The 12840-nt window shown below is 36.7% G+C and overlaps 1 protein-coding gene across 16 annotated transcripts in view; it reads left to right on the top strand.

Moving 5' to 3' along the window:
- DMD (dystrophin) overlaps positions 1 to 12840 on the top strand; it is a 2162139-nt gene that overhangs the window by 1608378 nt on the left and 540921 nt on the right. For all 16 annotated transcript variants that reach the window (XM_077887780.1, XM_077887782.1, XM_077887777.1 and 13 more), the window contains one exon: positions 12553 to 12764. In XM_077887780.1, the coding sequence (XP_077743906.1) occupies positions 12553 to 12764 (212 nt within the window). The remainder of the gene's footprint in view (positions 1 to 12552; positions 12765 to 12840) is intronic.

Raw genomic sequence — 12840 nt, forward strand, 5'->3', positions numbered from 1 at the left:
GATCAAGTGTCCCAAATCGGGCTCCCCACGAGGAGCCTGCTTCTCCCTCTGCCTATGTCTCTGCCTGTCTCTCTGTGTCTCTCATGAATAAATAAATAAACGATCTTTAAAAAACAAATACATTTCCTCTCCTGAAATCAGCACCTTGCTGTGGGCAAGACAGGCAAAAAACAGATAATTGCCAAATAGTGTAATCACTATATTCAAAGGTAAGGACTGGGTGCTCTAGAAACCACAATGCAGGGTACCTTATCCAAACCCATGGAACAAGGCTTGGTGGAGCAGAAGAGAACAGTCAGGAAAAAATGACCAGTGATAGTGGCTTCTTTGAAAACTGCTACAGAGTAGATAAGGATAGAGAATAATCTTGCACAGACACATGCAAGACACATCATACATGTAGGGGGGACTCTTGTGTGGCTGTAAAGCTGGAGTATGAGTTTCACAACAGGCAGTAGAAGTCAAGAAGCTGGAAGAGGTCTTCTAAGTCAGGTAAAGAGTTTTGATTTTATTCTCAAAGCAGTGAAAGAATGACATTAGAGGAATTTAATAAATGATGACAGACTCTGATTTTCATCTTCAAAAGCCTTCTCTGACCAAAGTACTGCAGATTAATGTGGAGTGCAAAAGGTCAGTGTTGGAGCAGTGGTTTTTCTTCCTAGCTGCACATTAGGATCACTAGGAGCAGCAAGGGCTTTTACAAAATGCCAGTGCCTGGACTCCACCCCAAACCAATTACATAAAAATCTTCAGGAATAGGGCACAGACATTGGTATTTTTCAAAGCTCCCCAGTTGATTCAATTGTGCAGGTAAGGTTATGATTCAGTAAATAAGAGAGAACATTGGGAGACTTTTAATTAAAACAGTCTAGGGAAGTGACAGCTGGATGATAGGTTAGAAGAGCGATTAAGGAGGTTGAATGAATGACTTGGCATCTTGGCTAAAGGATAAGGAAGAAAGAGAAATCAGGGATGATTTGTATGTTTCTCTTTGAATGACTAGGTAGAGGAACAGATGTGTGTCAGTGATTAGGGGAGAATGGTGAAGATGACATGATCAATTTTTGGATACACTGCATATTTATAAGGGAGTTAGTAGATGATTGACTCTGTGGACATGGAGTTTGGGAGGGAGTTCTTAGATTAAAACAGATTTGACTGTGATCATTGTAAAGGTAATAAATGAAGCAATATAAGTAGATGAATACACCAGGGAGAGAACACATCAAGTGAAAAGAAAAGATCAAAGAGAGGCTTGTAGGGAATAGCGACATTTAAGAGATGATCAGAGGAGGCTGAGGAGTGGCCAGAAAGGTAGGGTAAAAATCCATGCCATGTTGATTGAAAGAAAGTTTCAAGGAGGGCTTATCAGTGAGGGAAGTCCTGAATGGAGGTCTGGCAAAATAAAGTCTTCAGAATCTCTAGCACTGTCGTAACTTGAATGTCATCACTATTATCTACAACAATTTCAATGGCACGTTCAATTTCAGCTGTTATCTACAATTGCAGTGGCAATAGTCAAAATGTAGTGACTAAGAAAGGAATCTGAGGTGTGAAAGTGGAAATAGTGCTTTTGACTAGTGCTTCTCAAATTTTACTGTGTACATAACTCCCCATTGGAATCTGGTTTTAAAATGTAGAATCTGATCAGTTTGGTTTTGGGGAGAGCTCAAGATACTGCACTTTTTGCAAGCTCCCAGGTGACGCTGATGCAGCTGGTACACGAGTCATCCCTTCAGTAGTACTGGCATAAACCGCTCTTCTATCAAGGAAAAAGACATCAGATTGGCCAGACATGGTGTTAAGACCAAAAGCAAAAATCATTTGTTTTCTTTTTAGAGGAGCTTCTAGACTGAAGTTGAAGATATGGGGTGGGTAAAAAAAATGGAATCACTTCTTTTAGGAGGCAGAATAAATTGGCATACTGAGGACAGGGAGGGAAGCAGGCATGGGTAGGAGAGAGACACCTACTCCTGTAGGAAGGACATAAGGAAGACGAGAGATATAGGAGAGTCCTCCAATAGATAGTAACTGGTGTTTTGCTTTGTAGCCCACTGTTTTTTTCAAGGAATTGTTTTTTGTTTATTTTTTATTCCTTAACTTGAATGGCTACACTGTGGAGTGTACTTGTAAAGAGAAAAGTGAGCTGTCTTTGCTTTTCAAGTATGGCTTGCATTTTCTACACTTGTCAAATAAAAGTTTGAGTGACAAGGTGTAGGGATGAAATTCAATGTGTGTTCAGGGAGAAAAATGCCTTTTTATTCTACATATTTTTGAAAATTTTCACATTCCAACAAATGCATCAATTTTGATGTGAAAATATACAGTGATGAATGGGTTCTGCTGTGTGTGTTGCATGCCAGTGACACAGTAATAAATCCATGGTGCCAGAATTGTAATGGTCCCCTTTACTCCACTTCAGTGAACTCTTGCTGAACCCTTTTGAGTTGTTAGTACTTTATTTGCTACATTTGGCACTTAATTAGTTGAAGGCTGGGGCCAGTGGGACAGATGGATGGTCCAGTGATATATTGTGTCGATATCACACCTAGATAGATCTTTTCCATGTCTTGTGAGTGACCTAGGTTTATACACCGAAGTATTTTTGCATAACTGTAGATCAAACTTTTTCCCCCAACTTCAAGCTTTCATCTCAAGCTTTCACCAAGAGGTGCTCCCTGCCAAAGGAAGCCATTTTTGAAATTCGTTTTAATGATCAAATAGTATCACATGTCAACATCTGCCTTTCAAATTAATAAAATAGCATACATGTTTCATTATGACTGGATGTTGGTATTTTCTCATATTCTGTGACTCTCCAACTGGTGGCAAAACTGCAATCCTCCTTTGACCTTAATTCAGCTTGTAGTGTGGACACCAGCATGCATTTACCTATGGTTTATAGCTGCAACAGAAGGATAAGCTTTTTTCAGAGGACTCCTTTCCTCTGTTAGAATATTCAACATGCTTTAAATGAGGTAATATGGTCTCTGACAGTCTGTTGATTATGAAATTAAGAGAGCTGCCTGAATTCCATTTCCAGCTCCTCACCATAGACATTGGGTGTGACATTCAGCAAAATGTTTTATCATTTCCACTCGTGTAAATGCTATTTACTATCTTTTAGACTTACATATTCCACAGATGGTATTTTTTTTCTTAATTGGAAAGTGGTCTAAGTGACTTAGAAAGCTGCCCAAATAGTATGCTGTTTTGTGCTTGCTTTGAGAGAGTGTTCTATCTAACATTTTATTCCAAAAAATTCAAATACACAGAAAAGCTGAAGGAACTGCACACTGAATACCCATGAACTTACCATCTAGATTCTGCCATACCACTTCATCCCTTTATCCTCCCATCAATCCCTATTTTTTTATTTGTTTCGAAGTTTGGACACATCAGTACGTTTTACCCATAGACATTTCAACATGCATATCATTAACTAGAGCCCAATATTCATTTATAGTTGTTTTGTTTGCTTGCTTGTGACAAAATTTGCATAGTCAAATGTACAAGTCTTATGTGTACCATTCAGTGAGTATTGATGAATGGTGGGTACAGTAATGTGACACATGCCTCTATCAAGATACTGAAAAGTACAATCACCCCAGAAAAGAAAGAACTTTGGGATGTTGACTTATTAAGGTGATCATTTCACAGTATATACACATACTGAATTATCATGTTGTACACCTGAAACTAATATAATGTTGTATGTCAGTTTTACCTCACTTAAAATTTTTTTCAAAAGAAAAAACATTGTTTTAGGTTGGTTTGAATTTATTTTAACTGAATTTTAACATGACTGAGTATAAGATTGTCAAGGTGAATCGTACCAATGGCCCATCCCAGGGAATGATATATAGCTGTTGATATTCTTTTTGCTCATCCACTCATGGAGATGACTGAGCTCTTCCCAATAACCACGTAAGGTGAGCCTCTACCTCTGACAGAAACATCAAGAAACATGTATTTCACAGACTGTTAGAGCTGGTATGAACCTCAGGGATCATCCAGTCTGCTCACTTTTGCTTTGTGTCTCAAGATTTGAGAACTTCACTGGTGTTACAGAAGTACATGGTTGCCTTTCTTCACCCCTGTAATAGAGAGCAAGGGCCAGACATGCTGCTCAGTGCCCTGTGTTTATTATTTCCTTAATCTTCATAGATTATTAATCTCCTTGCTATTGTTATAGTCACTTTACAAGAGTAAACTGGTGGTGAAATAGCATTGCTACTGATCTTTGCCATAACCATAAATGTTCACTAATATTAGATAATATTTTTAACTTGGTCATTTACTCTAGGGCTGTCTTCCATGAATTTAAACATAATGTTTGACTGTTCCTGAATGCTAGCTTTTTAAGATTTAGAAAGGAGCAGATATTTAAATTAGTCATAGTGGCTAAGATTGCATCATGTGCCTATAACTCCCTTCTCTTTTCTTCTTTTCGGTCTGAAATGTCTCAGACATTTTTTTTTCTGTGTTCACATAAGCAGCCACATTCCTCACATCCTGTTCCTAAATACAGCAAGTGTCCATTCGCACTAGCTACTTTTGACTTCATGGTTAGTATGTTTGTTTCTCCCTCTTCTTAATGGGTTTAAATTGAGATTCCTCTTTGCAGAACTTAACCACAAATAAGTCTTCTAGAGAACCATGTTTAAATGCCTTGTGGAAGTATATGAAACAAATCTTAATATTCCTTATAATTTGAGTTATTGTTCTTTTCACTTACCTTGGTTCTTTATAAGTCTTTGTATATCAAACATTAAGATATGCTCACTTTCCTCAAGGCAGAGATTTACTCTAACTTTGTACAAGAGTAGAATAATGGTGTTTTTTTTTTTTTAGTTCTCTTCTTGATCATCTCTAACATTTTGTTGACTATTTTAGCCTCAGGGAACAGTCTGTTGCGATTCCCACATTTCTTTCCCATTTTTAACTATCAGAACTCATTATCTTAACTTCAGTTAGAATCATTTTCCTTACAGTTGACCATAGTTAAGTATCTGCCATTCTTTACCTATTTGTAACCAATTTGCCCTGAAAATTCACTCTTCCAGCTTGGTATTTTCTACCTGGATTATTTAAGTGCTCTGTGGAATCACTGAGATCCACAGTGTGCTCCACCTCGCAGATCACAAATGTTTGCTGATGACTATAATTGTTGTTTAGTCTCTGTACACAGAAGCAGTAACACCTTGCTTCAGTATGGTCCTCTATGCTTTTATTCATTGTTGAATTTTATCTTCACAATTCTTTGGTTGTACAACTGTCATTATTTCAGTTTTGCAGTTGAGGAAATTGAAGTTGTGATAAAGCAACTTTTGCAAATTAAATTTCATCACAAATCTAGGGCTATAACCCATTACTAACTGCTAGTTAAGGTTTCTTTCTAAAAATTAGTCATAGCAACTTCTAATTCTCAAACTACAAATTCAGTGCAGAAATTGCCACAGAGCTGTTCTTTGTTCTGTAGCAATGTATATTCAAAAAGGCAATCATTTCATTTTTGTAAATAACATTTTTCCCTAGGAGAGATGTTGTAGGAATTTATATCAGTCAAGAATGTATATCGATAATCAAACATAGCTAGCTTAAAAACATGAAGTGAAAGATTGGTTAGTACTCAATCAACTGAACTGTTTCTTTCTCTGCAGTATTGTGGTTCTTGACATGATTGCTGAGTTTCCAATTTGACACTTCTAGAGATCTGTAAATCAGGACACATGCTGAGTCCCAGTCTGTCATCCTGAGTCTTAGCATTGGTTATTTATTTCCCTTCATTATCCAGCATCTACTTACTGGACAAATCAGTTGAGAAGCTTTCCATGATGGCCCTCTGAAAAGAGAAATGCACACATTTGGGTAGCTCTTCAATTACCAACATGCACAGATTGTCTGAGTTTATATGCATATATTTTATTATTATTTCGCTTCTGCATGTCAGATGAATCTGGTATAAATGTAAATCTAACAGTATGGGCTCTAGTGACCAAGTACACTGCCATAATATATCTTTGGTCTATCCATAATATCCTGGGTGCAGTGTTGCAAGTGCAGTGAAATTCTGTACTTTTAATTGTTGGCCCAGGCATGGATAATTAGCAGGTCCATATGATGTCCAACTACCACAATGGCTCAGGTCCAAAATAACAGCTTCTCTTTGATTATCTGCAGATTTTGTATTTACTTTCATCCCTTGACAAAATGGAATATATATCATATTTCTAAAGTTTTCTTTTGTGTTTGTTTCTGCAGGGTCTACCCTTAGGATGGTTATATCAATCCATTGTAATGCATTGTTTCTGTTGTTAAATAACCAAATAGGTGCTTCATTAGTCTCTATGAGCTGATTTGTTTCTGTCAGTCTAGTCTGGTTCACTGGCCATGAGTATTTCTGAGATGTTCTCTATCACACCAATCTAAGTCCTTAATTGTATTGTGTCCTTAGCAAAATCATTGCATCTTTTATGAATGATAATTCATATCTTCCAGTGATGCATGTTTCACAGGTTGCAACCCTTTTGAAAAGATGAATTCTCCAATGTTGTATGCACAATACATTTTACAAGTCAAATCATACTTCATTAAATTTTTATTGAAGTACAATATGCATAAGAGAAAATGCACGTTATAAATGTTTAGCTTGGTGAGTTTGCACAAACTAAATACAACTGCGTAAACAGCCCTCAAATCAAGAAACAGAACAATACCAGAACTTCTGAAGTTCTGTCATATCTCTTTCAGTGATACCAGTACCCCAAGGGTAAGCAATATCCTGACTCCTACAATCACTTTACATTTCCTATTATTTTACATTATATAAATGTATAATAATAAATAGTAATAAACAGTATGCCCTTGTTTTGAGCTGGCTTCTTTCCCCCAATGTTATTTTTGTGAGAAAATACATAATACTGCATAAGTTGTAGATATTTTTTTCTTGTTGCGGGATAGTGTTATTGGTAAATATACTACAGTGCATCCATTTTATAGTAGAAGGAAATTTGGATAGTTTCTAGTTAGAGGAAGCTTCCAATTTAGTACATGTCCTTTGGTGAATACAGGTATGTATGTCTTGAATGTATACTTGGGAATGGAATACAAGTCAAATAATATTTTAAATATACCTGACAGGTTGATTGTTTAAAGAAATCTTATGGTGAATCCTTTTGTAAATGAAATAATATTTCCATAATTTCTGCTCTGCAACATGGGTATTTATTTCACAAGAGTTGATACATCTGTTTACTCTCTTTCTGGTATCCATCTAATTGTACTTACGTCAATAACAATATGATATTTTATTGTTGTTATTAGCTGCTGGAGCTCAGTATGTTTTAAAATTTGAAAATGCCTATAAAAATATCCTTATCTGATATATACATACACTTTTCTATATTCTTCCATCTTTAATTTAAATAAAAAGACAGACTGAGGCAAAAGGACATGCCAACAGATTCTCTCAAATCTACAGTTCAAGAATATTGGAGAAAGATCACTAATTAATTTTGGCTCACAAAAATCCTCCCACACACATACAAACATACCATTTAATTTATGGATTTTTTTAACCAGATGAGAACATTCTACTAGTAAATATGATAGTGAAGATGTTCTATACCAAAAAAATATGGCCAATGCAGATGCCATACCTTGGCTATTGTAAATAATGCTACTATAAACATAGGAGTGCATGTATCCCTTTGATTAGTGTTTTTGTATCCTTTGGGTAAATACCCAGTAGTGCCATTGCTGGATCATAAGGTAGTTCTATTTTTAACTTTGTGAGGAACCTCCATACTGTTTTCCACAGTGGCCGTACCACTTTGCATTCCCACCAACAACTAAGGGTTCCTGTTTCTCTGTATCCTCACCAACACTGGTTGTTTCCTGTGTTGTTGATTTTAGCCGTTCTGACAGGTGTGAGGTGGTATCTCATTGTAGTTTTGATTTGCATTTCCCTGATGATGAGTGATGATAAGCATAGTTATTAAGGCACTGTTCAACTTACATAAACTTGAAATGCAGTAAAGAGATAGTGACTCCTTTTAAAGAAGAAAGACTCGAGGTCCTGGGCAAAGGTTAACTTCGGAAGTGGCATTTTTACATCATTATAAAAAGGAAGCATGGATAATTAAATAGTCTACATGCACAATTCATTTGACAGTTATTGAAGATAAACCAGGTACCAAGCTCTGAGCTGTGCACTAAGGTTTTTTTAAATGAATAAAATTCTGAGACTAGCTTCCCCCAAAAGGATGACCTTGAAACAATGATTTGAGTGAAAGTGTTTTCTTTGTAAAGTGATCCCATGAAATACCAGTAAGAGAGTGGAACAGCGAAATAGGGAAAGAAGCCAATAATTGAGCTAATTATTGAGCAGGTTATTGCTGTGGGCAACTCAAGTTCAACCCTGATAAGGGAACTCTGGGAGACTGTGAAAAATGCACCTTGCAGTTTTCAACCAAAGGGTAATTATCTTCCAATTCTCATTTATCATTGGCTGACTCATTTGTCAATCCTTTACAGTAAGATTTCCATCACTCCACTAAAATTATTTTCTGTATGGTCTTGAGGGAATTCCATGTGGTCAAAGCCAATGGATACTTTTGACATGGGCTTTGGGGAGTCTTGACTATTTGGGCCCCAGTATTGGTTCTCCCACTCACTATCTGTATGACCTTATGCCAGTTCTTTAATGCAGTCTCTTTCTCTGTTCAATGAGAAGTAGCAATAGCAGCAGCAACATAAACAATGATACCTACCTCATAAGATAATCATGATAATTAAATGAATTAACTCTCATATGGATCCTAAACCTGTGCTTTAAGCAGTGTAGGTATTCAAGTAAATGTTAATTATTATGATTTTATTATCTGGCATGATGTTTATGGCTTTTAAAACTGTTAACCACTTTGGGTTTTGTAATTCTTTCTTGTCTATGTTTTTATTAAAGTATACTTTCCAGGCATTCCCTCTACTTCTCTAGCCATTTATTCATCTTATGGGCTGCTTTTGCTTCATTCTGTCTTCATGTGTTGTGTTGTCCAGGATTTCATCTTTACTCCTGTGTTTTGTTCAATCTGTGTACTGTGCCAATTGGAATACATTCCCACTGAGGTCTTCATTATTTCTCTGTAGTAATTTCTACTCCTGGATTTCTTTCTCCCCCCAAAATACACAGCTTTGCCATTGCACCTTCCGTCCAAGTGACTAAAATGATAATCCTACTTAGATGACCCTCAAAATCTCCCACTGAAGAGGTCCAAGATTGAACTCTATCTTTTCCCTATAACTTTTCATCCTTTATGCTTTGGGTAGATAGTGAATAAGACCTTTATCTAACAGGCATCAACCAGAAGCCAGGGAATCTGTCTTGACTCCTTTGTTTACCCACTGCCTGGCATAATGTCTAATATCTGCTAGATGGTAAATAAAATGGTGACTGTCAGGCTAGATAAATAGATTGGTGGGTAGGGGTGCTTGGTGGAGTAGATGGATTGTTGAGTAAGTCTGTAGCCTATAAATTTATTTAGTTAAGTATTATCTGATGATCATGTACAGTTGAAGGTCAAGGATGAGAAAGCACGCCCTCAGTGGGATACATACACCAATGAACCATTTTTCCCTTCCTACACATGACCCCTTTGGGATGAAAGCTTTCATCACTGTGACTGAACAAGCATTCAAATGGTGTATTTGTCTGAAATAATGATCTGGACTATGAAAGTTTCCTCCTTTTGCCACAATTAAGAGATACATGCCCATATAATAGGAGGAACTATCTTACTTTTCCTTCATATGATGGCCTTTTTAAATATACAGATTATGTCTACCCTATGGAAATGAACTATAAGATGTATGAAATATTCACTGGCATGAATGCGAGTAGCTTACCCTGTTTATATCAAAAATACTAGACATTTTTAAAAGTTTGCTAGCGTAATAAAATGTCACTAATCAAAGCTGATTAATGCAGAGGCAAATCAGAATCAGAGACTTTTTAAGGAAAGCCAATATTTTATTTTCATATACATGTAGTATATAAAAATAGGCTAAGAAAAAAAGGTGCCAGTTATGCATAATAAAGTAGCCTGCCATGATAAGTTGAAAAAATGGTTTCTAATTGGAATATCAGTAATTTATATGATTGATGGGGAATTATTTCAGAATATGTAAAGATATATTTATTTATATTTGAAACAGCTTTCTTAAAATAGCATTTACACTATTAATTTTGTAAACTAAAGATTCAATAGAAGACTGATTAACAACTGTAAATCCCACCTATGATAGGTGCCACACTACCCTGTGGGGCAACAACAATGAAACAAACAAAAAAGAATGGTGCTCAAAGATTAGAGAAAGAAACTGACATTTATTTAAACAGACATTCATGTGTTAACTGAAGTTGGAATATAGTATGTTGACTGGCTTTGCAACACCACACAAACACCCAAACAGAAATGAACCCAATAAGAACAGTCATTTATGATGAGTGCCACTCACCTGGTTTTACCTATTCTAGGTATCAGATTCTTGATTTCATGTCACAATCACTAGTCTTACAGGTTTTGTCTAGTTCTCATGCTTATTTATGGTAAATCTCAAGTACTTCTTTAACTCCTTAGTTCTTTTAGCTTGATGGAGGCAACCACAGGGTTAATTAAAAAGGACTAAACTTATATCATGGAGCACAATTTTACCGTACTATGCTGTGCACATTTTGTCTAGCCATAGCCCCTCTTTGCCATTCTCTTCTTTGGCCTCTACTCTGAGGTGCTTATCTGTGCCATCACTGAGCTCTCATGCCCTCTGGCTTCCAGTTGGTTTACACACCACCAGGGAGACCTGGTAGGAGAGAGAGGGCAGAGTGAGATCAGGATATTTATTCTCCTGTTTCCTTCCAGTGAAGTTGCATCAGGCTGACAGTATCCCTTGGCAAAAGGTTACTGTGCTTCTCCAAGTGGTTTCTCCTCATGATTCTCAGCTTTGGGTCACTTTTCCCTCCCCCAATTTCTTGGTTCTAGATATAGTAACAGCTTCACTGCTGCAAGGCCCAATTTCTTGTATTATCTTTGGTGATGTCCTACACCCGGATTATGTTATAATTTGTTCATCTATAAATAAGTCTCTCAGATTATCCAGGCCAGAACACAGAGGAAAATGTAAGTCAAGCTAAGATATTCCAGAGGACAGTAGGGAAACACTGAAGGTTTTAAATGAGGGAGTGGGGTGATCGGATTTATATTAATTATTACTCTCTCTATAGTGTGAAAGTTGCATTATAAAACAGATACTTGAGATGGATGGGGCTAGCGAGTCTATTACAGACGTGTAGGCAAAAAATGATAGAGCTTTGCAGTGAGAATATGTGAAAAGTGGGAAGGAGCTCTGTATGAGAGAAATTAGCAACCAATTATATATGGTATTTATTGAGACCTCGGGAAAAATCTAGATTATCTGTCAAGTTTTGCTTAAGGGTTAAAGTTGATAGTGGTTTTATTACTTATCTTTCTAGAACATTATTTCTATTTTATGAAATCAGCTTAAAGAAAAGATAATGTCCTTAAAAGAAAAAAATAATGTAGTTGTGTTTATTTTTAGTATACTAAAATAAAGTACTTCAGAGCAGAATAGATAAGGGCATCTTCATCTTTGACTTATAATGATACCAAAAAATGGCCTCCATATAAGCCTGTCTTACGGAATATAACCAGTATGAATTCTTAGATATTGTTAAAAGATGTTTCCAGTAGGCTTATCTGCTCTTGGGTTGCCCCAGAAGAAAACTCCAGGAAAAGGTTCTGAGGGCATGTGGTTTATTTGGGAGTTGAGGGATATATCAGTAGGGGAATGAGCAAGGTAGAGAAAAGTAGAGTAGTCAATAAAGGATGGTGCATTATCAAGCAGGTTATTTATTTCTGTGGGCCACTGGAACTTTATCCCACTAGGAGAACTCTGAAACTATTGTAAAATAAATGCTCCCCAGTTAATCGCTTCTGGCATGAAGGGGTCTAAAATATTCATACTGCAAGACGTACCATCAGTCCTTGGTTACAGACTGCTCTTGGGAGGTAGGGTGGCAGGAACCATAGATCCCTTGGTATATCTAGCCTGCTACTTAGGTGGCAAAACAAATTCTTTGTGGCACCACAAAGCCTTCAAGGAATGAATTGCAAGTGATAGTATCAGACGTCAAGTTGTTGAACACTGAAACAATAAGGGCAAGGGGGTTCAGAGATTCTGCTCTAGTACCTTTCTAAAATATTATTCATATTTGGCATGGGGATTGAGAATAGGCAGAGTTAAATTTTTCATAGACTACTGATGTTCTAGGTCACCTCGAGGACAATAACTTAACCTCATGTTTGCCATTGGCAGAAGTAAGGAATTCTGTTGTCTCCATTATTCTAGCTGTAACACAATGAATAATTTTTTTAATGAATAATATAAAAAGTGAGATCGTCTTTGAAGTTTACATTTCAAATGTCTTCTCCAGGCTAGCATTTACTCTTATATTTGTTTTTCCTTTCATTCCAGTTGAAAGAATTCAGAGTCAGTGGGATGAAGTACAGGAACATCTTCAGAACCGGAGGCAACAGTTGAATGAAATGTTAAAGGATTCCACACAATGGCTGGAAGCTAAAGAGGAGGCTGAGCAGGTGTTGGGGCAGGCCAGAGCCAAGCTTGAGTCATGGAAGGAGGCTCCCTACACAGTAGATGCAATCCAAAAGAAAATCACAGAAACCAAGGTTGGTATCACAGATACGTTCTCAAAATAAAATACCAGTTATACTGGATAAAATTATAACGTGGTTGAAAATTTAA

Source organism: Canis aureus, chromosome X, assembly GCF_053574225.1.
Source record: "Canis aureus isolate CA01 chromosome X, VMU_Caureus_v.1.0, whole genome shotgun sequence".
NCBI classification, from domain to species: Eukaryota; Metazoa; Chordata; class Mammalia; order Carnivora; family Canidae; genus Canis; species Canis aureus.